The 26,028-nt window shown below is 37.7% G+C and overlaps 4 protein-coding genes across 8 annotated transcripts in view; 3 read left to right on the plus strand and 1 right to left on the minus strand.

Moving 5' to 3' along the window:
- Window positions 1-23,453, minus strand: part of LOC141777658 (uncharacterized) — a 118,266-nt gene extending 94,813 nt beyond the window's left edge. The window contains exons 1-4 of one of the 5 annotated variants that reach the window (XM_074652124.1): window positions 23,209-23,452; window positions 20,801-21,109; window positions 20,431-20,715; window positions 19,562-19,750 (exon numbers count right to left, since the gene is read on the minus strand). In XM_074652124.1, coding sequence (XP_074508225.1) covers window positions 19,620-19,750; window positions 20,431-20,715; window positions 20,801-21,109; window positions 23,209-23,260 — 777 coding nt within the window. In that variant the 5' untranslated portion in view covers window positions 23,261-23,452 and the 3' untranslated portion in view covers window positions 19,562-19,619. Of the gene's footprint in view, window positions 1-19,561; window positions 19,751-20,430; window positions 20,716-20,800; window positions 21,110-23,208 lie in introns of those variants that run through there. The other 4 variants (XM_074652126.1, XM_074652123.1, XM_074652122.1 and 1 more) reach the window with 4 other exon arrangements.
- Window positions 1-26,028, plus strand: part of LOC141777655 (SLAM family member 9-like) — a 102,536-nt gene that overhangs the window by 65,925 nt on the left and 10,583 nt on the right. The gene's annotated exons all lie outside the window — the stretch shown is intronic.
- LOC141777657 (uncharacterized) lies at window positions 120-18,618 on the plus strand. Its single transcript, XM_074652121.1, has 5 exons — window positions 120-443; window positions 13,378-13,683; window positions 15,399-15,515; window positions 16,185-16,228; window positions 17,478-18,618. The coding sequence occupies exons 1-5, from the start codon at window positions 317-319 to the stop codon at window positions 17,664-17,666; spliced, it is 783 nt and encodes a 260-aa protein (XP_074508222.1). The 5' UTR covers window positions 120-316; the 3' UTR covers window positions 17,667-18,618.
- The window catches only part of LOC141777650 (uncharacterized), a 63,565-nt gene continuing 48,726 nt past the window's right edge, over window positions 11,190-26,028 (plus strand). The window contains exon 1 of the mRNA XM_074652110.1: window positions 11,190-12,228. Coding sequence (XP_074508211.1) covers window positions 12,168-12,228 — 61 coding nt within the window. The 5' untranslated portion in view covers window positions 11,190-12,167. The remainder of the gene's footprint in view (window positions 12,229-26,028) is intronic.

Raw genomic sequence — 26,028 nt, forward strand, 5'->3', positions numbered from 1 at the left:
TTTTCAGTGAATTTTTATTTATTATTACTTTTGTCAATTTCAAGTTATTTCAGTGACCATTTGGGGTTTTTCTTTCTTTAACGGAAGGGTACCAACAATTTTGCATATGTGTGTATCTTAGCCTGATAGTCAAATGTGAGAGCTATGGATGTAAAACTAGTCACAAGACACCATTTGGACACATTAGCTTACTGTTCATCACACTTCCATTTGTGTTGCTCAAAGAATTGAAAAAAATATTTTGAAGAAATGGGACTATTTGTAACTTTCGTGACGACAAAAACTAAAAACTCACAGTGGATTATCCAGACATTTCATGATAAATTGTTACTGTGCCAGTTCTCAAATAGCCTTACCACTTCCTCATGTAGCACATTGCAGAATGAGGCTGTGGGTCGTGCTTGTCTTTGTTGTTTCTCTGCTGCTTTCCTGTGAATCACAAGGTAAGAACTTTATTTTGTTTATATTTCCCGTTGTTGATTGACATTGTTTGTTTTCAAAGTCAAAGTTGTCATACCGTAGCACTATTTCACCAATAAGAAACATCATGTTTCATTGGAACTATTTTTTGAATGATGATAATATTGAGAAATATACACAATTCTCAGTGATGTGCTCATTGTCTATTATTTCAATAATGATGCTAAAAATCTAAAACTAAAACTTTTATTGAGATATACAGTTATGTCAGTTACCCCACCTCTTACCCATGCGTGACAAAACAATAAGGGTGTCTGCTTCTTTCTGGTTAATCTGGATAAGAAAAGTCAAACACAGCTGTACATTTTACTAAAATTTGCATTCTTCATTCTTGTAACATTATATACTGAAACAGTAGCCAGGAAATTTCCTCAAAAAAGTATCATTGCCATCAGTCAATCAACGATATTTTATTATCCATATTTGGATGAAGATATTGATCCAGACACAGATTGAAAACATTCTAAAGACTTTTGTGTTATTTAAGTGACACATTTAGAGGATATCCTTGGCGAAGGTACGGACTCTTTGAGTCCTTTCTAGTTCCCATTTTGAAATTTTCTTTGATTTCTTTGAATAATACATATTTGAACCTTTACAGTAGATAATTATAATACACACATTATACATTATAGCAACATGTTGAAAAGGTGTACACTGTCTCTCCAAGACACATAAACTTGACTCCTTCCGTAACAACCTCAGTAAGCAGTCGGTGGAAATATCCGCTCACGGTCTGTCTCCTCCAAGCTGGGGAACAAAGTGAAAGAAAGTCCTCTGTCTTTTTAGAAGAGACTGACTGGAAAGACGTATGTAATGTTAAGAAGAAAAATAAAGTAACATCTTCCTCTAAGTGGGCTTAGTTTCACCTGTTAAACTCCTCTATCCTGAGGCAAGCTGTGTCACGAGACAAAGCCGATGTAGGCATTTTTAAAGACATTTTCCAACCACTGATAAACCATGATAAGCTGAAGGTACTTGAACTGATGATCCAATGTGTAAGAAATATAGTAGGGATGGAATAACATTCAGTTTTGACCGGATAACCACATATTGTGTGTGATTATTATTATATTGTGTGTCTACTGTTTCTACAGGGCCCAGTGCTGTGACTCCTGTGTTTGTACAGAAGGGAGGGGATGTGCTCCTGAATGTTGACGCTGATGTTCCTGAGGGTTTTCTTTTAGTTGAGTGGAAGGTCAATAAAACAGATGTTTTAGTAAGATTTCCACATGGTGGTGAACAACCAATAGTCTTTGATAATTACGCTGAAAGGATTGAGTTTCCTGAGAAAAAATACTCGGTGAAATTGAAGAATCTACAAGAGGCAGACAGGGGAGTTTATACGGCAAAAGTGGTATCTGCTCAAGGAGACCGAACACTAGCTCAATACAACGTCACAGTTCAAAGTGAGTTTGTTAACATTTCAGACACCGATTTTCTGCTGCCATGTTTCTAAAATTCTTCACAGAAACTTTCCCTCCTCAGATCCAGTGTCTCCAGTTGAACTGACAGTGATCTCAGTGGACTCCAGAAGCTCAGAGTGTGACCTCACTGTGACCTGCAGAACACAGGACTCTCACATTAACAGCACTTTTAGATGTGACAACCAAACCTGCAGTCAGGAGGGAGGAGAGCGATCAGAGGTCACAACCTCTGGTGCTTCTCTCCACGTCTACCTGTCGAGTAGCTCAATCATCTGTAACCATAGCAACCAGGTCAGCTGGACCGAGGACATTAAAATAATTGAACATGTTTCCCCCCAACCTGATGGTAAGACTGAAAGACAGAACAAGTTCCTGAAAATAATGCACAGTTTGGAATTAGATTAAGACTTATAAGTATTTCTTTTTTAAAGAAAACTTTCATACGTCCAAGTGAATAAATTAAGTTAAGATAAGATAAATTAGGTTTGTTACAAATATGGTTAAAATCCATGTTTCCATTTTTCATTGTGTTTACAGGGGTGCGTACGCTGTAGGATTTTTGTACTTTCGTGTCAGATAGCGTAAGTGATATTTCATGGTTTTCATTTTCAAGATGGAAATCCAGGAATGCACTTTGCATACTCTGAGGCACCGACTACAGCCACGCCGGAGCATTATACTCGGGAGAGACATGAACATGTACGTTTGTTTTTCACTGGGAGGTCACGGTTTACGCAGAACATCTCACAAAGAATTTCTTAACCTGCAGACCTTTCTTTTTTACCTCGAGTGAGCATAAAACTTGACATTTACATTCGGCTTTCCTGCTTCTTGGAAGGAAGCCCAGCTCTTGTTCATGCTGCATTACTGCAGTAACTCCATGAAAATTCACTCATTACCGCTGTAACTTATTAACAATTAGATTAAACCGTATGAACATTTCATCCGTGTGGCGGCAGCGGCTCGGATTTCTCCTTCAACTCTTTTTTTTTTTCATCATCATTAAGATTAAAGTATCCTCATCCCTGTTTTGCAGCTGAGTTTTTTTGTCCTCTTGTTCGCGAGGCTACAGCGAGGTTATTTCTCTCTTCACCGTTTCACTTCACAGCAGAATCTCATCTCCTCTGCCTCAGTGGAGTTCACATCACCAATTCTTATTGAAGGGGAAATCACACAGCCATTGCTGCGCGAGGTCGTTATTTGGATAATGACTAATCTGCTCCCGACTTAATTCCATTCCTCTGATCCGACGGCCAGGTTGGAGTCAGAGGATGTGGCTAATGATGTGGCTGCAGCGTTGTCTGGGAATGCAGAGAACACATACTCGCAAACATTCACTTGGAAGTCACTCACTTGCCCACGTACTGTAAGCACTTATATGTATGAACTTCAGAAGGAGGAAAATGGGGGAGAAAAGGGGGAGAGGAAAAGAGGAGGAAAAGAGAGGAAAAGAAAGAAAAAGAGAGAAAGAGAGAAGAAAACACAATTCTGTAGCTCTTTTTTTCACCCACATGGTGTTTTGAAGTCTTTATACACCATAGTATTTTTGTTAAAGAATAAAAATATTATTTTTTGTGCTTTTCGGGGGGAAGAATACATGTCCACTTAAGAGGCAGTTCGAATCTCGTCTCTGGCATGGTCGAAGTTTATAATATGCAGTAAAAAATAGTTTGTGTTGCTCGTGTAAACTTGAATTGACTCAAGATATAATTTGAATGCAAGACTTGTGCACTGCAACTAATACATTAATATTGAAAATCGTTCAGGTTTCCTTATACAGTCATATAACTGGTAGATTACTACAGATAACAAATATACAAAACATTATCATCATCCATGATGATGTTTTGCATTATTATTATTGCATACATCCTCCTTATGACTGATTACTGAACTGTTAGGCAAGATAGGTCAAAATATTAGTAGAATAAAGCATAATGTACTGGAGAATAGTTGAGCAATATGTTTTAATTGGGATGGACTTGCTGTGTAATTAATTAAAAAAATAACCATAGGAATACACATGAATTGAGACAGTAATGATATTAAAGCTTTAACTTTATTGTCTTTGGGCCTGGAACACGTGAAACAACAAGAACAAATAGTTTGAAGGAGATAATACTATTCTTAATGTTTGTCATTGGGTCTGATTCCCTGCAACATCAGACAAAATGATTTACAGCACACAGATTCACCAGAAACTCCTTCAGCTCAGACTCCAGCGGGGCCTCCGGCAGTGACCAGCTCACTGTAGATTGCTTGGCCCGCTGTCAACGTCCAGCAGGTTTTGCCACAGGGCCACAATTGTGCTTCCCTTATAAAAAAACATGAAAATAACAACAGAGACTGAATATTTATTCACACAACAGGCTTATGTGAGTAATTAATGAAATGAAAACAACAACAACATTGTCTTATTCTTTTTGGACTAAGCATGGTATTCCAAATCACAAATATTACTAACCTGCTGGTTGCTGAGTCATGGAGCTCTGTGTTCTCAGTTCTACCAGGTGCTCTGCAAGGCTGTCAACCCGATCCATACCTGGCATACCATGCCCGTCCCCTAAACATACAATTTGTCATCAGTAAGCAAATAAACAGGATAAACTGCTGTGAAATTACACTACATGTAACATATAATGTCTTAATGTCCGTATGCTGTCTGTTGTATGTTCAATAGATTTGACACAACTGTTACTATTGCTTTATTGTGAGGTTTATGTAGACATTACTTACCAACTGTATTTCTGCCACCTGAGACACCAGGTGAGGATTCAGACTGGACTGCAGGCTGAGCTTCTGGGGCAGAGGATGCAGGATGACTGACAGCCTGGAGAAGTCAAAATAGACATTGAAATAAGACTTATATGTAGAAACAATTTCACACATATGATAATTATGTTTCTTTTGCCTTGAAAAATCTTGCAAACTACAGTCATGTTTATATAACTTTAGTTTTAACATTTAACATAACATTTATGATCATATAATCATTAATCATGAACATTAATATAACACTACAGTTATCTGACAGTTACCTGTCTGAGCTAAAAACAGTGATTGTGGTAGTAAATTGTATTTCACAACGTTAAGAAGCTCATACACTAGCAGTTATACTGTATATGTATATATAGCTTTAGTATTAACATAACGTTTATGATCATATAATCATTAATATAACACCACAGTTATCTCACAGTTACCTGTCCAAGCTAAAAGAAGTGACTGTGGTAGTCTTAGTTTAACAACGCTGAGGAGCTCATACAGTATGAGTAACGTTACCGCTATGTAACTGTAACTGTAACTGTAACGTAGCCTCAGCATAATAATTAGAGCTCTTAACAGATTATAAGGTGATTGGTAACTAATTCACCAGGTTTCGCTGAGATAATTAAAGCCAGGTTAGCTCAGACAGAGTAACATTACAAACCCATTCATTGATTTCACAGCGAGTCTTAATCAGCCAACATTAAAAAACGCCAGAAAGCTAAAACACGTTTAATCCGTATTGTCTAAGAGAACCCAATATCAATGTTACGTAATGTTAAGAATGGTATTTACCTGTCTTTAACTGAATAGACGTTTCTGCGACGACGGCGGTGAATAGTTTAAAAGTCCCTACTCCGCATCACGTCTGCTGGGACGGCTGTGATTGGCTATTCAAAAATGGATGATGTGGCGGAGATCAGCCAGACGTTTCATTGCCTGAAAATGGAATCCAGAGTTCCGATTGGCTGTATTCGCGGCGAAAATGGATGACGTCGATATTGAAAATGGATGACGTTGGCAGTGAAAATGGAAAGCCGCCACATGATTTGTCGAGAGAAAATGGAAATCCTGGAAGCCGATTCGTCGGCAGACCCACTCTAACCTTCTCCCGCTGCCGCAAAGGGAGGAAGCCGGAGAACCCTCAGAAAACATGCAAACTCCACACAAAAGCGCCCCAAGCCGGGTTTGGACCTGCGACCTTCTTGCTGTGAGGCCACAGTGCTAACCACTGCACCACCGTGCAACCTTTTTATTGCAAATCATAAGATAAATTATGAAGCAACTTTATGATGTTTGGTTCATTATTCACAGTAAAGAAGCCTGACTATCAGGCATCATTGCTGTATCTGTTCATAATATTTTAGTAGACAGTCCGGTTGCCCTGTCTGACTACACAATGCAATAATGTGTGTGTTCTGTTTTCTCTAACAAGCACACTACAGAGTTAAAGCCTTGTACCGGTTGTGGGGTTTTTTACCTGTCAAAACCACATGGTGTTGTTCGTGATGTGTGAACAAATGAACTTCTCTTTTTGAAGTTCCTCTCTAAGCTCTGTTTTACTGCTTGAGATCTGTTGATAAAGATTGAAATGTTCAATCCTTTGTCAAGGAAGCTTTGAGTGTGAAAATCCACAAAAAGTTGATAGACAACAGTATTATTATCTGTGTGATATCTTCAGATATCAATTACCAGATACAGAGACTTCATCTTCAGTTGAGCTGGCTTTATTGTAGGAACAACTTCATAGCATTACAACATGCCCAACATGGGGGTACAGCCTCTGCTGTACGGGCTGTATACACACTGCACCTCACTCTGGATAATCCTACTACGTGTATGGCACTGCACTATATTTTTCATTTGATTTATTCCCTTAAGAGGAAGTAGTTTTGTATGTTGCACCAGACTTTCAAAAAGTTTACATTTGAAAGTAAAAAAGACGAAACATGAGGACACAAAAGAAGGGAAAAACATAACATTTTTGTCAATACACTCAATTCAATCTTATAAAATACTGTAGTTTGTACTGTATTTGTTGCATTAGATCATGTACTGCTTCACTTAAAACCTGAACTCGTCTTGGTGGCTCACTTCACTTGTGATGATCACCACTTCCTTTTTCACAGCTCTATATGTATCACCTCTTGCATTTTCAGATAGCTGTAAAATGTTTCTCTTTCTTAAGAAAGAGGAAACTGCAAAGGCATCTTTACACAGTAATCATTCAAATTCAAATTCAATCATTCAGCACTAAGAAACAGCTGAAAGGAATAAAATTAACAGAAAACCAACCAACAAACTGAAAAAATAAAGTCAGTCTTCTGTTCTTTATGCAGGCCAGGACATTTTTTATGATATACTATAGTATGATTTTTTTGATGGCATACCATACAATGACTTTTAATGACTATTTTATGACATAGTATGACTTTAAAAAAAACAACTGCTTTTATGACACACTATACTATGACTTTTTCCACTTTTTTCAACATGTTTTACGATTAGTTTTTGTGACTTAGTATATACTATACTATGACTTTTAAAAAAAAATGTATGACATAATATGACTTCTTTTTAAACTTCATTTAATGACATACTCGACAATTAATTTTATGAGATTTTTATGAAATACTATGCAATGACTTGTTATGACTTTTTAAAAGACATACTATAATATGAATGTTTAATGACATTTTTATGACAAACTATAGTTTGCCATTTTTTATTGCATACTACATGACTTCTTTTCAATCTTTTCATGATATTTTTCAATGATATTATTATGGCGTAGTATACTTTGACATTTTTTTAATGATTTTTTTTATGGCATAGTGTATTCAGTCAAGTCAACTCAGTTTTGTTTGTATAGCCCAATATCACAAATCACAAATTTGTCTCAAGGGGCTTTACAATCCATATGAAGAAAATGGATCCTGGAGGATGTCAAGCAGCTTCCAGGTGTCACCAAACAGCTAAAGCCTGACTGAGCCACACAACCTCCTCTCCACCATGTAACCTGGAAAGAAGACAGGCTACAGAAACACACAAGGAGCAAATTGAATCACATCATTCACACAGATAGGAGTGAAACAAACACATAGACTTTGACCTTTTTTCGACATACCATATTATGACTTTTTAATTTTTTCGACGTAATATACTAAGATTTTTTTTCGACATACTATAGTATGACAGGGCCTCAAGATCAGGTAGGAATCCACCTTATGGCCCTTATCATTGTCAGCTCATGTTGTGCTTTCGTGGAACACATTCTCGAACAAATCTTCAATTAAATGAAGGGGCCCTGGGGAGGACTTGAGACTTGCTTGACTAACATTGATAAAAGAGTTGACCTGACTTTGACTTGGTATTCATGACTTGAGACTTGACTTAGACTTGAGACAGATAACTCGAAAGGACTTTTTTTCTAATTAAATATTTAAATTTTTCTAGATATTGAGAAGTTACGTTTTGCTTTTAAAACATTGGGTGATTTCTAGTGCAATGCGCGCAAACCTGGCAACCTACTAGGACGCAGCAGAGGTCAACGCCGGATTTAATGATTATGTTGTCAATGACGGTAGTAAGAAGAGAACAGCGGTATGTAAGGTCTGCGGCTCAAAAATCAGTGACACGACCAACACAACATCCAACTTCATCCGTCACCACAAAACCCACAAAGAAAGGTGTGTCTTTTTAGCTAAGTTATTGGCTGGTCAAATGTTAGCTAGAAAGCTAATGTTAAGTTTAAGCTACATTAGACTTGGCTTCAAATCAATTATGCATTTTAATGAGAAGACATATCGTCAGTGTAAAAGATAATTGGGGGACTGATTCGGGGCCATATACCCAATTAAACTATGGGGACACGTTACTAGCTAACACAGCTGTGTGCTCAATTTCACAGGTTATCAATCTGGGTGATTGGTTGTGGTGTTTTGTTTAGGGTGACCAGATGTTCCGGTTTGTCCGGGACTGTCCCAGTTTCACGCTGATGTGTCCCGAGTCCCGACAAATATCTGTAAAACACTCAAATGTCCCGGTTTTCAACAGTCACTAACAAATTGTCCCGGTTTTCACTACAATTAAAATAGCAATATTATACTTACATAGACGTTTATCATGTTCCACTCATTAATTAATTTGTGCGCACGGGATACAGAGAAAGAAGAAGAAGGAGATAATCCACAGCTCTGTCGGACACTTTGTTAATATCGCTGCTGATGATCGCAGGTTGGACACATTCCTTCCTTTCATCCAAACTTCGGCTCAGCTCACATTTAAAGAATTATCTCAGGAAGTAGTTTCACTCAAAATTAACTCAAATATATATTGAGTATACAGAGAGCCAGCACAGCGCAGCGCTGCAGTCGCACTGTTAAGGCACAGTTATGCACGGCAGATGTGGTGGTTACATTTAGTGCAGTTTTGAACCACAGAACCCTCAAACGTGTCGTTTTGATTAATTATTCTACACAGTTCCTTCTGTGCATCAACAGGCATTTCGCTCCTCTTATAACTCCCTCAGGACCGTCCATTCTGTCAGTCTTTCACCCGGTGTCTCCATCCTGGACAAAATGTGGTTTGAGCTCCACAATTTGACAGAGATGGTTTGGGTTCAAAACGAAAGTTGAAAAATAATGTACGTAGGCCCAGACAACAATAAGTTTACCCTGAGAGAAAACTCTCTACAGGACTCCCAAACTGTCAGTGTGTCATGAGGGGGACAGCCCTGTGATTAAAGCCTTGTTATTTAACTAATGTTTCGTGTGTTTTCAAGGTACATTTCGTTTGATTTGTATGTTAATTCAATAATTTATTTGCGTGCAAGTTACGTTAATGTTATGCTAGATTTATAATGGACTGGAGCTTATTATGCATATATGATTGAGGTTAGTAAGAGACGGATGTTAGTAAGTTAGCTAAACTGTGATAATACACTAACTAAATTAACTCTGAGCCCATTAGCTAACGTTATGTAAAGTAATCTACAGTTTTTGATATGGTGACCGTTAGGTAGATTAGCCACAGCAGGGCACCAGACAAATGGGATTACAGCCCAGGTGTTGATTTTTATCACGGCAGAGATTGCTTCAATCATAATTACGATGCATTATTTTCTGATGATCAAGTTCATTGTCAAAAGTTTTTCTAAAAGTTTCTGATGGTCATGAAATGTATGCCTTTGTTGTTTTATAGCTAAGGGATCGTTTATAGCCTCCCAATGCACAATTAATAATCAGAGGAGGTTTGTAAACATTTCATTTGAATATGTGATATTCCCATGACATTTGCTATTATTATTATTATTATTATTATTATTATAAAAGCAGCCTCCAGATCTAAATAAAAGGAAGAGAGAAGGAATGAAAAATACAGATTTTGTTAACAATATTTATTTATCCATAACTCAATATTTTCAAGGGACACTTCACTTGCAACTTTTTTTTTAATTTGCAATGGTGAGCATTTTAATTTGACTCGCCATGAGCCCTGTAAAGTATACTTATAATCATCTTTTCATGATCACTGTCTTTGAACTGATTTTAAATGTGGAAACTGGGTTAGATCATCAGAATTGCGTATGACTTGACTTGTGACTTGCTTGACCTCAGCAGTGACTTGACTTGACTTGCTTGACTCACAGCAGGGACTTGACTTGTGACTTGCTTGATTCTCACCACAGTGACCTGGGACTTGCTTGAGACTTGAAGGTTAAGACTTGAGACTTGCTCGTGACTTGCGCATGTGTGACTTACACCCACCTCTGGTAGTCAGACTGTTTAGGACAGCCAAACAGCCCCTCTTCCCTCTATCAGCCCTAATGTTAGCTGCAGCAGAGGGAGGAGGACAGGACAACAGGACAGGAGGACAGAGGACAGAGGACAGGACGACAGTACAGAGGACGGGAGGAAGGACAGATACTGACTGATGTTCTTCAGTCTTTATAAACTTCTCTTAGTATTTTCATGTCAGGAATATGATTTATTTTATTAACATTTTAGATTGGTTTCCAGTGAGATATTAAGGAGTTAATATGGTGACTGCTGTTGTAAACATTGCTGTTGCTGTTCTAGAAACAACATTTAGCCCATTTTAAATATAGCATAGGTATAGCTAATATGCACAATTCAATATTTATTTATTTATCACAAGTCATTTCGTCATCTCAATACTGAACAGTGTTATCGCACATCGCAGATGTTCCTCATATCATGCAGGCCTAGTGTGAGAGGCTGTCCCTTGCGTAGTATGAGAGTTGTGTGGAAGAGTTTCAGTGCCAGTTCTAGTGCTCCCCCTTTGTACAGCAAGGCTGTGGCTGACAGAAGTCAACAATAAGTAATATTCTTATTAGGAATACATTTTCCTCCTGCGTGAACTGTGCATTGCTGAATAGGGTAGGCTACTGTATTTTAACATCGGTCATAATGGTGGTACTTGGAGAGCCAAATATTTTCTGAGGTGGTACTTGGTGAAAAAAGTTTGAGAACCACTGATCTACACGCTTGACACACAAGAGAGGCTTCAGTTGGTTGCAATCTGCAACCTCATTGCTAGATACTGCCAAATCCTACACACTGCCCCTTTAATACAGATGCTTCTTTTCTTCAAAGCTAATTGGAATTTCAGTTTCTCTGTCTCAGTGGCTTAAAGCAAACTGAGTGCTACAAATGAGATAATGTTTCATTACAAACAGCTGCTACATGGATGCAAAAGACCATCGTGTTATTGTGGGTTACAAATGTTACTGTAGGATACTCAAGGAAGCTCTCCTTTCTGTGTAAAGTAGGAGCCTTCTCTACGTCCATGTGATTTTTGAGTTACTAACATTGTCAAACTAACAACGAACATTTTATCGAAGCCCCTTTTATTTTTCCGCCTAGGCAACAAGGACATGAGGAGGACCACCAGAGGTGAGCGCTGAGAATGTGAAAGTAATCTTGTAAGTCACTGATAATGATTCTGTTCTGATGGAAATGTGAAGCAAGGATGAGTATGATGGATATGAATGTGTTGGAAATTCTATGTATTTGTAACATTTTCCTGAATTAACATCAAGCTCTGGAATGTTAATCAGGCGGAGAGATCCAATGAGACACATCTCTCTAAAAAAGGGGTTTAATAAAGCTGATTATGAGTTATTAAAGGCCATATTTTGTTCCATGTTTTGTACAGGCGGTTGCAGTAGACAGAGGAGCTGACGTAAATTGTGTGAGATATATCTTAGCCTGATAGTCAAATGTGAGAGCTATGGATGTAAAACTAGTCACAAGACACCATTTGGACACATAAGCCTACTGTTCATCACACTTTCATTTGTGTTGCTCAAAGAATTGAAAAAAATATTTTGAAGAAATGGAACTATTTGTAAATTTCGTGACTACAAAAACTAAAAACTCACAGTGGATTATCCAGAGACATTTCCGGAAAAATTGTTACTGAGCCAGTTCTCAAATAGCGTTACCACTTCCTCATAAAGCACATTGCAAAATGAAGCCGTGGGTCGTGATTGTCTTTGCCGTCTCTCTGCTGCTTTCCTGTGAATCACAAGGTAAGAACTTTATTTTGTTTTATGTTTCCCGTTGTTGATTGACATTGTTTGTTTTCAAAGTCAAAGTTGTCGTACCGTAGCACCATTTCACCAATAAGAAACGTTATGTTTTATTGGAACTAACTTTTGAATGATGATAATATTGAGAAATATACGCAATTCTCAGTGATGTGCTCATTGTCTATTATTTCAATAATGATGCTTAAAATCTAAAACTAAAATTTGTATTGAGATATACAGTTATGTCAGTTAATACCCCATCTCTTACCCATGCGTGACAAAACAATAAGGGCGTCTGCTTCTTCCTGTTTAATCTGGATAAGAAAAGTCAAACACAGCTGTACTTTTTACTAAAATTTGCATTCTTCATTCTTGTACAATGCCCTAACACTATATACTGAGACAGTAGGCAGGCAATTTCCTCAAAAAAGTGTCATTGCCATCAGCCAGTCAACAATATTTTTATTATCCATATTTGGATGAAGATATGGATCCAGACACAGATTGAAAACATTCTAAAGACTTTTGTGTTATTTAAGTGACACATTTAGAGGATATCCTTGGTGAAGGTACGGACTCTTTGAGTCCTTTCTAGTTCCCATTTTGAAATTTTCTTTGATTTCTTTGAATAATACATATTTTAACCTTTACAGTAGATAATTATAATACACATATTAAACATTATAGCAACATGTTGAAAAGGTGTACACTGTCTCTCCAAGACACATAAACTTGACTCCTTCCGTAACAACCTCAGTAAGCAGTCGGTGGAAATATCTGCTCACGGTCTGTCTCCTCCAAGCTGGGGAACAACGTGAAAGAAAGTCCTCTGTCTTTTTAGAAGAGACTGACAGGAAATACTCTGTAATGTTAAGAAGAAAAAGAAAGTAACATCTTACTGTCAATGGGCTTAGTTTCACCTGTTAAACTCCTCTATCCTGAGGCAAGCTGTGTAACGAGACAAAGCCGATGTAAGGCATTTTTAAAGACATTTTCCAACCATTGATAAACCATGATAAGCTGAAAGTACTTGAACTGATGATCCAATGTGTAAGAAATATAGTAGGGATGGAATACCATTCAGTTTTGACCGGATAACCACATATTGTCTGTGATTTTTATCATATTGTGTGTCTACTGTTTCTACAGGGCCCAGTGCTGGGACTCCTGTGTTTGTGCAGAAGGGAGGAGATGTGCTTCTGAATGTTGATGCTGATGTTCCTGAGGATTTTATTTTGGTTGAGTGGAACTTCAATAAAACAGACATTTTAGTAAGATTTCCATCTGGTAGAGAACCATTAGTCTCTCCTGGTTACGCTGGAAGGATTGAGTTTCCTGAGAAAAAATACTCTGTGAAATTGAAGAATCTAACAGAGGCAGACAGTGGAGTTTATACTGCAAAAGTGTCATCAACTGGAGACCAAACACTAGCTGAATACAACGTCATAGTTCAAGGTAGGTTTGTTAATATTTCAGACACCGATTTCCTGCTACCATGTTTCTAAAATTCTTCACAGAAACTTTCCCTCCTCAGATCCAGTGTCTCCAGTTGAACTGACAGTGATCTCAGTGGACTCCAGAAGCTCAGAGTGTAACCTCACTGTGACCTGCAGAACACAGGACTCTCACATTAACAGCATTTTTAGATGTCACTACCAACCTGCAGTCAGGAGGGAGGAGAGCAATCAGAGGTCACAACCTCTGGTGCTTCTCTCCAAGTCTACCTGCCGAGTAGCTCAATCATCTGTAACCATAGCAACCAGGTCAGCTGGACCAAGGTCATTAAAATAATTGAACATGTTTGCCTCCAACCTGATGGTAAGACTGAAAGACAGAACAACTTCCTGAAAATAATGCACAGTTTGGAGTTAGATTAAGACTTATAAGCATTTATTTTTTAAAGAAAACTTTCATACGTCCAAGTAAATAAATTAAGTTAAGACAAGATAAATTGGGTTTGTTACAAATATGGTTAAAATCCATGTTTCCATTTTTCATTGTGTTTTCAGGGGTGTGAAGGCTGTAGGATTTTAGTACTTCTCAAGGAAGAGTTGCTCTGGTGATCATTAATTGAGTTCAACCATTTTGGGTTTGGCATTTTAAAAGCCATTTAACCCTCTGAGACCTGTTTTTGTATTTTTTTTAGGGGGGTAAAGGGGGTATTTAGGGGGTCTTTAGGGGGAGATAGCAGGTCCGCACATAGAAGTGGTTTACATCATCTGAAAGCTGGGAACCTGAAGAATAATTTGACATGCTGCTCAGCACTGTGTGTCAAATTGTTCTAGTCATTAATCAGAAATAAACATTAATTTATTAATTATTAACTATTGATCCAAGTATATGATTTCCATTCCCATGCTCTTTTATGTCTCATAAATTGTTGTAGAAATTTTTGGGTTGATACCATTTGTTACACAGATTTGGTGCTAAATTTAACCACCACTCAAGAATTGATAAAAATGACCAATAATCCCTCCAAAATACCAGATTAAGACACCAAGACCTTGAGGAACACCACAGAAAAAGCAGGGGCGTTTTAACAGGGGGTTAAAAATCACAACTATTTTTGTCCTTGTCTCAGGATGACCTCTTTTACTGTAAACTGCTGTGAACATCCTCTTTCTTGTACAGGAAATAAAACTGCTTGTGTGTGGGGAGGAGGGATATAAAATTGAGTTCAAATCAGTTTAAATAGATTTTTTTTTATTTATATATTTTTATATATTTATATATGATAAGCTTTATCTATCAACTGGCATGAATTGTTAGTATTTGGTAGGTTATAAAGCTAAATTAGAAAATGACTTTGTAAAACTAAGAAGCAGGTGGTATTTAATCTGGCTCATTCAGGGACTTTTGGAAGGTTGGTAGATTTAAATTGTGACAGTTTCTTAAAATATATATTTTTTATTGAAGTAATGGTACAATACAGGTTACATAATGCAATGCATTACATTACGCTCTATTTTTGTATTTTGACAGTTTTAAATAAACAAATTAAATTATTTCTTACTACAGAGCAGGTTACCAAGACATTTATATAATTAAAACTGCAGTCTGTTAAAAGCACAGGCTGGGAAGATGTGATGTTACAGTGGCACATTTTCAATTACGTTGAATGACTTAAACCAGACATACTTTTCTACTCTGGCTTTTGTTTTTCTTTACAGATTCTAAACAAGGTGACAGCAATGTCACCGGGGCTGTTGTTCCTGTTTTCGTCATTCTTGGCATAATTGCTGGCATAATTGCTGGCCTATATCTTTATCGTCGAAAGATAAGAAACTGTAAGTCGAAGTATGAATTTTAAAATATAATTACATGTAAAATCTGCAAACTCTTATCTGTTTACTGTACAAAGAAATTCAGTGTTCTATAGTCCATCCCCTGCCATACTTATAAATCCTCCTGCGTATTCGGTAATACGAGCAGTATTACAATAGCAATTACAATAATTATATATTTAATACTATCTTATATCCTTCACACAATAGTATGGATGGAAATCCACAACTCATCATTATTTACAATAGTCAATGTTGTGGCAAACTTTTATGTAACTTAAAGCCCCTACATGTAGATTTCTTTTATGTGATATATTACCAGAATTGATTTTTTATTCTAGAAAAAGGAACCAACCTCAAAATTGGTGCAACCTTTATGCTTTAGCCCATTCATCCCCAGGTCAGGTCCCAGGGGTATCTGCATTCCTTGCTGTCTGCCAAAGCACATCTTTTGATGCAACCTCCAGGAGTCACCAACATCACAACATATCAAATCCTACACATAGAGGCTTTAAAAAGTGCTGCTGTTTGAAGACACACCCTAAATCTGGACTCAATCTAGCTGCAGCTCAAGTAATGTAAATGTAATGCGGTTAAAAGGTAAAGCTCTAAAATGAAAAATAAATTAAAGCAAATCAACATGTACTTTTTTTTTTCACAACTGACCTGCAGATAACAGAGAGAGCATCGAAAATACAGTATATGAAATACCACAGGTAAGCATCAAATTTTATTTTTAACATCACTCTCCCAAAATTTTCCAGACACACTGAGGAACAGAATTTCAGATTTTGAGCAATTTAACCATTTAAACCGGATTTGAGGAAAATTAAGTTTATTATGTTTTCTCAATCAAAAACGGGAGCCTCACATGCTTCTATTGGTTATCCCTATGCACACCAATCACTATACATTTTCCTGACAAAATGATCTATGTGCTGTATATGACCTGTGACTCCTCGCTACAATAACTTCTGCATCAATCGGCTGTTTCAAGTCCTACTGCTCGCTCCTACCTGCTACATGTGCACATTGCTGGTTGTGTTGCTTGCTTGTGCTCAAATGTAATGCTCTGGACCCGATGAACCCGATGCACCACGATCCATCTATCAAAGCCTGCTACCCAGGTTTCTCTTCGCAAATGCATATTCAAAAAGGTGTTGTGTTCTCAAAACTTTTTATACAAATATCAAATTCAATACTGGTGTCTAAAAAGACAACACTGCAACAATGTCATGCACATTAGGCCACAGGTTTTTAAGCACATACTCTATCTACACGATCACAGCTGCGTTTCAGACAGCTTCTCCCTTTGCTTTCGTTTTTCGGCACACGCCCGCAGCTAGAAGTGACTTCCTACTGAACCAAAGGTTTTGCACTTCTGTATTCACTTCTGTATCACAGTAAATATTGTGAGCAGAAGACTCTCAGGCGAAATCTGCACTCGGTGTCTGTCGCTGTGCGTTTGTGTTAAATGTTTTGCAAACCTCAATTTCAGCCTTGGAACAAATCAAGAGATGAGAAAAACTCTAGTTTCCTGTCTTTTTCTATATGCAACGTACTTTCTGTGTTGTCAAAGTGGCGTAGATGCTTTCTCTACGTGCTCGTGTTTAAGCTGCAGTGTGTTGTGTTCTCTTGGCCAAGAGATTCATTTGAACTCAACTAAGGATCTTTCAGACACACCTTACTCTGCTCTTGATGAAAAACACCTAAAACTATGTTTTATAGCAATTTCATGCATTTTAGATACAAATTCATTGTAATGTTATAAAAAACAAGCTTAACACTTTTGTAGTCCATGATACAGACGTTTGTAGTATTTGAAGGATTTATATGAGCTGCTGTTAATCGTAGTGAGATTACTTCCCATGTTAATACAGAAAAATAGCACAATTAATAATAAAGTGTAAAGTAAAAATGGCAAACAACCTTTGCTAAAAACATTGCATGTGATATATTTTCCAGGTCGGAACTACAGCCCAACCTCTGGATCAGAGTCCAACAGATGATGCTTCAGGTCTTTCTCCAACCTCCACCTACTGCTTGGTAGGAACTCACTCTGGACCCCCAGAGACCAATAAGACTAGAGACACGACTGTGCCAGAGCGCCTGTATGCTCCGGTAGAAAAGCCTGCCAGGTTCTTAAAGAATTAAAGTTGAAGTCTTTAACTTTGAGTATATATGATAAAAAAAGTTATTTTCATAAAACTGTCACTATATCCTGTAAATAGTGCATGAGACAAATAATCTGTTAAAAAAAACAAAACAACACATTTCCCTGTGTCCTCCTGTGCTCATAATGGCACGCCTATTTCTCTCCTCAGATGTTTCAGTGTACTGTTTAGCTGTAAAATGAAAGTTTGCTCTGGCTGGTGGGCGGTGCTTGGTTTTGGCTCGACTGTTTTCAACATGGCTAAACAGTACACTACAAGATGTTTCTGAACACATTTCAGCGCTGCCTTTTTATATTTGCTCAAAGTTACAAACTGCAGCTTTAATCAGGAATTATATTCTACTGTACTTACTGCAATTTACAGTTTTACTAAGTGTTGCCAAAGCTGCCAATGTATAAGTTTATATGACCTGCTGTGGAATGAAAAGACTTTTCAAACATTTCAATAGAAACAGCTGTAAAACAATGAGGAAATGTTACTTAGCATCACACACATTCAGAAGTAGCTTTTTGTTTCATCACGATTTGAGCCAGAGAAAGAATCTGATGCTGTTCTACGGAACTAAAAATGTGGAAACATTTGAAGGTCTCTTGTGCAGTTGTGAACAGAATTACATTTAAATTCCCGTTAAGAGATAAACAGTGTTATCTAAGAACATTCATTTATTTATGTGTTTTGCAAATTAATGAAACAAATTGTGTTTTTTTCTAATTTATTTCTTTTTTAAAGGAGATTTTTACATGTAGTTTGTTTACAAAGATATCAAAGGAATTCTAGAATGAAAATCCAATTTAGAGAGCTGAAAATGTTGCTAAGCAAAGATTGTATAGCTTTTATGAGCATATGAACCACAACAGTATATATATATGTACTGTATATTGTGCTGAAACAAGCTTGAAAATGCCATTAAATGTTTTATTCTTCTATATTCATATTTTGTCATGCATTCAGTCTGTATTTCCTAGAATAATAGCACTGATCAATTCCCTGCTGAAAAACTCACAATACCAGAGTTCAAAGTCAGTGACACATGATCTTTTGGCTTTCACTAATTCACACAATCACGAACATATAAGATGAGTATCTGGCTTTAATAAGTGTCCAATAATGGTGCATATACCAGAAACTGCTTTCACCCATATACTGTATATAACAAGTGGACGTATAGTCACTGTGACGTCAGCCATTGGTTTGTGGACTGCCGTTTTGAAGCCAGAGATTAACACGTTTAAACAAATATTGAAACATATTGCAGCCTACATATAAACATTTACAATATTATAAATAGGACCACATTTTGTGTTACATACGTATAGTGTATTTATCAAAGATATTTCTTCTATTTTGTTGGTATTGATCATACAGATTTTATTTTTGTTGTTTTTTTATCGTCCAAAAAAATCTTTAACATGGTTATTTCTGTACAAGAATTTTATTTACAAAGTGAGAACAGTGATTATTTTCTACAATCAATGGATAATCAACAATAATCAGCATTTGTATTAAAGGTGTCTTGTACAGTTTTCTTGTTTCCTTACTTGTCAAAATGCATTGTTAGTATCTTTGAAGCCTTATTAACATGTTGAATCAGTTTCCTTCCTCATGAAACATTTGCAAAGCTGATTTTTACAATTACTTTAAATCCTAAATGGTTTACATCCATGTTTGTTGGCCTGCAGTCTTCTACCTCTTCGCCTTTGTTGGTGCGTTACTCCATTTCTTGGTGTGTTACTGCCACCAACTGTGGATCAGTGGAATAGCATAAGCTCAGTGGCAGGAATGTGTACCATGAGGGCTCGAGCAATACAAAGAAAACAGGGTCTCGCTCATAAAAAAGAACCGCTCCATTGTGCAACTAGTGGTCAAAAACTCTACAGAGTACCTTTAACTAAAGAGTGTGACATACATAAATGTAAGATTGGCTGGTAGAGAACTATTTGTTCTTCTTGAGCTTCTCCATGAGGTGAACAGTGATGACAGCAGACACCATGATGATCAGACCGACAGGGAACACGACTATCTTCAGCAGGCACACAGAGATACCAGCAGGAGGATACACTGGATCTGCAACACAACAAAACAGGTGATTTCATTACACAAAACACATCTAGACTGTGACGCGACAGCACAACAGGAACAAATCAGTTCGGATAACATTCTGTGTACTTTGTAGTTTACTCAAGTACTGTAATTCCTACATTTCAATGTACATGCATTGCAAAGTGCAGTTGAGTTTTACAGACTTCATAGTGCATTGTAAAACAGCATTATAGTTTCATGTTGATTCATTGTTTTATTATTTCACTCTTCAATTTAATTGTTTTTTTTGCTAATTTAAACAATCATGTTCAGGGGTCGTCCGACAGTATATGTTCTGTACTTAATAATACAGTAATGGAGACAAATAGTAGATTCTATGCTAAAATACAGTAAAACATTTAAATCAGTTATTGAATTAATATTGTCATTAAAACTGCAGTGGAAATGGAACAAATATGATATTTTTATAAAACAGCCACTATATCCTGACAGTAGTGCATGAGACAGGTAATCTGAAAAAAATCGTGTTCCTCCGGTGTCCTCCGGTGCTCCTAATTGCATCTACAAGATTTCACAGACCGGAGGAAAACAACCAATGAGAGCTGAGCTGGAGCCTTTTCTTTAAAAAAGAAATGCATCTAAGTCTTAATCTAACTCCAAACTGTGCATTATTTTCAGGAACTTGTTCTGTCTTTCAGTCTTACCATCAGGTTGGAGGCAAACATGTTCAATTATTTCAATGTCCTCGGTCCTGCTGACCTGGTTGATATGGGTACAGATGATTGAGCCATTCGACAGGTAGATGCGGAGAGAAGCACCAGAGGTTGTAACCTCTGATTGCTCTCCTCCCTCCTGACTGCAGGTTTGGTTGTCACATCTCAAAGTGCTGTTAATGTGAGAGTCCTGTGTTCTGCAGGTCACAGTGAGGTTACACTCTGAGCTTCTGGAGTCCACTGAGATCACTGTCAGTTCAACTGGAGACACTGGACCTGAGGATGGAAAGTTTCAGTGAAGAATTTTAGAAATATGGCAGCAGAAACTCTCTATCAGTGTCTGAAATATTAACAAACTCACCTTGAACTATGACGTTGTATTGAGCTAGTGTTCGGTCTCCTTGATCCAATACCAGTCGTGCAGTATAAACTCCCCTGTCTGCCTCTTGTAGATTCTTCAATTTCACAGAGTATTTTTTCTCAGGAAACTCAATCCTTTCAGTGTAACCTTGAGAGACTGATGGTTTTCTACCAGGTCGAAATCTTGCTAAATTGGTCGTTTTATTGACATACCACTCAACAAAAAAAAAATCCTCAGGAACATCAGCATCAACTTTCAGAAGCACATCTCCTCCCTTCTGCACAAACACAGGAGTCACAGCACTGGGCCCTGTGAAAACAGTAGACACACAATATAATAAAAATCACACATAATATATGTCATCATTATTTAATGCAGGCTTCATATTTGACCATGTGACCTTCATAGTGCTAAATGAAGAAGTGAAGTACCCTCAGTTTATCATAGTTTATTAAGGGTTGGCAAAGCTGTGATGTTTCTCCTGCAGGCCCACTCACTATGTTCAAAACTTTTCTTGAAGTGAACAGACTTAATACAACTAATGCTTCTCCTGATTACTACAACTACAACTTACTAATAACTCTTGACACAGCTTGCCCCAGGATAGAGGTGAAACTAAACCAAATGAGGGTAAGATGTTACTCAAAGAATTATTTTCTTTTCAACTCTTCAGAGACTTTCCACTCTTTCTCAATCAAACACAGGGGACTTTTATCAACCACGTCCTCTTTTTCCCCCCCTCTCACCCACACTGTTCACCAGCTTTGATCATTTGCTCCTTCTGTCCATGTGCCTTGAGCAAGAGCCTCAAATTATTCTTAGTGGGTGTGTATATGAGAGAAAAATTTAAGTTGCTTTGGACAAAAGTGTCTGTCAAATTAATGTGATGTATCAGCTCAGAATACTTCACTTTATAATAACATTATTGTAACAATTACTTCAGTATACTGGTATATATTATTTATAATATAATTTATATAATAATTTATTTGTTTATAATAAATCTGTCAATATTTTCGTCTTCTTTAAGCTTCTTCTTTCTTGCATTTTTATGCATAATGCTCAGCATTGAAAACATGGCTTTTTGTTTGCTGCAATTTTTTTCTGAGAAACATGCTGTTTGTTTTAGATTAGGAAGCAGAATTCCTATTGGCAGTAAGAAGTGAAAAGTTTTACTCTACATCAACAAACGTGACGCAACCCCTTCCGACCTACAGTGATGCCACTTTTTGACCTAACAATGATGCATGTGAACTGTTTTAAGTCTTAAACTGTTCACTGTTTTTTAAAATCTACAACACGAATGAGGACATATTTACCGTAATGAGACCACTTTAGTACGACGGAGTATTAGAGCCACATTGAGGAAAAAAAAAAAATCATGTCATAACTTTACGAGAAAAAAAGTAATTTTCCTCCTCCACAAAAGAGGCAGTTTCCCCCCCAGGTAGTGTGGTTCTTTCTTCGGAATAAACGCAGTTTTTTGCACAATCTTTTCAAGGTCCTGATACTTATGATAATGTGGTGCTGATGTGCCAAAAGATGAAGTATTTTGTTATTTGTGAAACCTATACAAAGGTATAACTTCTCAAGACTCTCAAAGTTCCTCATTTTCACACAGGCGGCACGTACATTTTTTTTTACTTTATAAAATTATGACTTTATTCTCATAATATTACGACTTTTTTATCGTAAATTTATGACTTTATTCTCATATTACCTTTTTTTCTCGCAAACTTATGACTTTATTCTCAAAATCTCAGATATATTTATTTTTTCACTCAATGTGGCCCTAATACTCCGGCGTACTTTACTCTGTATTTCCTTCTTGTATAATTCTTAGAAATCATTCCCTCTTCTGAGATATGTTATCTCTAAATAAATGTTTTCATTTGTACAAACAAAGGAAGACTCATTAATCTCCTGACATGTATATTGCTAATCCATCCATCCATTATCTGTAATCGCTTATCCTATTCAGGGTCTCGGGGGGGGCTGGAGCCGATCCCAGCTGACATTGGGCGAAGGCGATATACACCCTGGACAGGTTGCCAGACTATTACAGGGTTGACACATAGAGACAGATAACCTTTCACACTCACATTCACACCTATGGGACATTTAGAGTTAACAATCAACCTAACCTGCATGTCTTTGGACTGTGGGAGGAAGCCGGAGAACCCAGAGAAAACATGCAAACTCCACACAGAAGGACCCCAAGCCGGGTTTGAACCTGAACCTTTGACAGTGCTGACCACTGCACTCCGTGCAACCTTTTTGTCGCTAATCATAAGATAAAATATGAAGCAACTTTATGATGTTTGGTTCATTATTCACAGTAAAGAAGCCTGACTATCAGGCATCATTGCTGTATCTGTTCATAATATTTTAGTAGACAGTGTTCTTACCTTGTGCCTCTATGATGCAGACCAGCAGCCCCAGTATCACGAAGATAGACATTATCGAGTCTCTGTCCGGTTGCCCTGTCTGACTACACGATGCAATAATGTGTGTGTTCTGTTTTCTCTAACAAGCACACTACAGAGTTAAAGCCTTGTACCGGTTGTGGTTTTTTTTACCTGTCAAAACCACATGGTGTTGTTCATGATGTGTGAACAAATGAACTTCTCTTTTTGAAGTTCCTCTCTAAGCTCTGTTTTACTGCTTGAGATCTGTTGATAAAGATTGAAATGTTCAACCCTTTGTCAAGGAAGCTTTGAGTGTGAAAATCCACGAAAAGTTGATACACAAGAGTATTATCTTCTGTGTGATATCGTCAGATATCAATTACCAGACACAGAGGCTTAAACTTCAGTTGAGCTGGCTTTATTGTAGGAACAACTTAATAGCATTACAACATTACAACATGCCCAACATGGGGGTACAGCCTCTGCTGCACGGGCTGTATACACACTGCACCTCACTCTGGATAATCCTACTATGTGTATGGCACTTCACTATATTTTTCATTTGATTTATTCCCTTAAAGGGACTATTTGTAACTTTCAGAAATGCTTCTTAACAGCGACACCTGTGGCCGTGAAATCAACGAAAGTCAGCGTTGGGCTCGCGCTTGCTCGCTCTAAATATACCTGAACGAGCATCGCTCAAAACAGTGAGGCGACACACGTCAGCTAAAAGCACAATATCACTCTATATTTCAGCTGCTTGGCAGTAATGTTAGCTGACCAGACCAAGGTCTCTCCATGAACATGATTTAGATCTGATCCTAGTGTTGGCTTTTCCTGCCTAAGTGCAGGCTGAGGCAGCGGGGCTCTGCAGCGTGTCTCCGCAGCGTGTCTCCCTGCTCTCTCCGCCCGCAGCCGGAGAGAGCAGAGGGGACACCGGCACCCGGTCGGTAACGAGAGGGTAACGTAACTCTCTGAAGAGCTCCGTCACTTCACAAGACACGGGAAACCTCTGTTGGTCTGGAGGAACTGCAGCATTTATTTCTGCACAAACGTCCCCTGTGCATTCACTAGATATTCTCAGAGCTAAACTAACTCTTCTGAAGTGTGTAGTGAGCGCGCGTTCACTTCTAGAGGTGGAGCGAGACAGCGAGGACGCGCGCTCATTCTGAGTGAAGGAGAGCAGGCAGCGGAGATGAGGCTCCAGCCACACGCGAGCACGCATATGCGAACGCGCATGTGTGGCGACCCGCTACATTTATACGCTTAAAAAGTTACAAATAGTCCCTTTAAGAGGAAGTCGTTTTTTGTATGTTGCACCACACTTTCAAAACGTTATTTGAAAGTAAAAAGGACAAAACATGAGGACACAAAAGAAGGGAGATACATAAAAATTGTGTCAATACACTCAATACAATCTTATAAAAAATGTTCAATGACATTTTTATGGCGTAGTATACAATGACATTTTTATGGCGTAGTATACTATGACATTTTTGTAATAATTTTTTTTATGGCATATTGTATTCAGTCAAGTCAACTCAGTTTTGTTTGTATAGCCCAATATCACAAATCACAAATTTGTCTCAAGGGGCTTTACAATCCATATGAAGAAAATGGATCTCGGAGGATGTCAAGCAGCTTCCAGGTGTCACCAAACAGCTAAAGGCTGACTGAGCCACACAACCTCCTCTCCACCATATAACCTGGAAAGAAGACAGGCTACAGAAACACACAATGAGCAAATTGAAACACATCATTCACACAGATAGGAGTGAAACAAACACATAGACTTTGACCTTTTTTCGACATACTATATTAAGACTTTTTTATTTTTTCGACGTAGTATACTATGATTTTTTTTCGACATACTATAGTATGACAGGGCCTCAAGGTCATGTAAGAAACCACCTTATGGCCCTCATCATTGTCAGCTCATGTTGTGCTTTCGTGGAACATATTCTCGAACAAATCTTCAATTAAATGAAGTCAAAACAGCAGATACACAGTAAGCCTGTAGTTGTGGGGGCCCTGGGGAGTTGCCAGCATTGCCCAGTTGGTAACTTCCATTGATCCTAATACTGCAGTACTGTGGTTATGTTCAAAGTCTTCTGCTTTTTAGTCATGACATTAAATTATCAGTTTTCTCACCTTGCTTCGAATTATTAACACACGTGGATGAAGATGCGTAGTGCATGCAACAAGGCAACTTCATTTCATTTTAATGACCTTGTTAAACTTTTATGTACATTGTCATACCATCATTTGCATAATGCAAAGGCCTATCACAAATGAAGCTTAAAGCGAAAGTTCAGACAGGAAGACCCTCTTTACCAGAGGTGGGGGACTCGAGTCACATGACTTGACTTGAGTCAGACTCGAGTCGCAAATTTGAGGACTTGAGACTTGCTTGACTAACATTGATAAAAGACTTGACTTGAATTTGACTTGGTATTCATGACTTGAGACTTGACTTAGACTTGAGACAGATGACTTGAAAGGACCTTTTTTCTAATTAAATATTTTCATTTTTAATTCAGTTTGTTACAATTTGAGAAGTTACGTTTTGTTTTTAAAACATCGGATGATTTCTAGTGCAATGCGCGCAAACCTGGTAACCTACTAGGACGCAGCACAAGCCAACGCCGGAGGCAGCGGGCTATCATGGAGGGGCCTAGTACAAAAATAATAAAATTTGGATTTAATGAATATGTTGTCGATGACGGTAGTAAGAAGAGAACAGCGGTATGTAAGGTCTGCGGCTCAAAAATCAGTGACACGACCAACACAACATCCAACTTCATCCGTCACCACAAAACC

This window comes from Sebastes fasciatus, chromosome 11 (genome assembly GCF_043250625.1).
Source record: "Sebastes fasciatus isolate fSebFas1 chromosome 11, fSebFas1.pri, whole genome shotgun sequence".
Taxonomy (NCBI): domain Eukaryota; kingdom Metazoa; phylum Chordata; class Actinopteri; order Perciformes; family Sebastidae; genus Sebastes; species Sebastes fasciatus.

Coding starts and splice junctions, on each gene's coding strand:
- LOC141777657 (XM_074652121.1), top strand. CDS start 317: ATGATAAATTGTTACTGTGCCAGTTCTCAAATAGCCTTACCACTTCCT. Junction 444..13,377: donor GCTTTCCTGTGAATCACAAG/GTAAGAACTTTA, acceptor CTGTTTCTACAG/GGCCCAGTGCTGGGACTCCT. Junction 15,516..16,184: donor TCGTCGAAAGATAAGAAACT/GTAAGTCGAAGT, acceptor ACTGACCTGCAG/ATAACAGAGAGAGCATCGAA.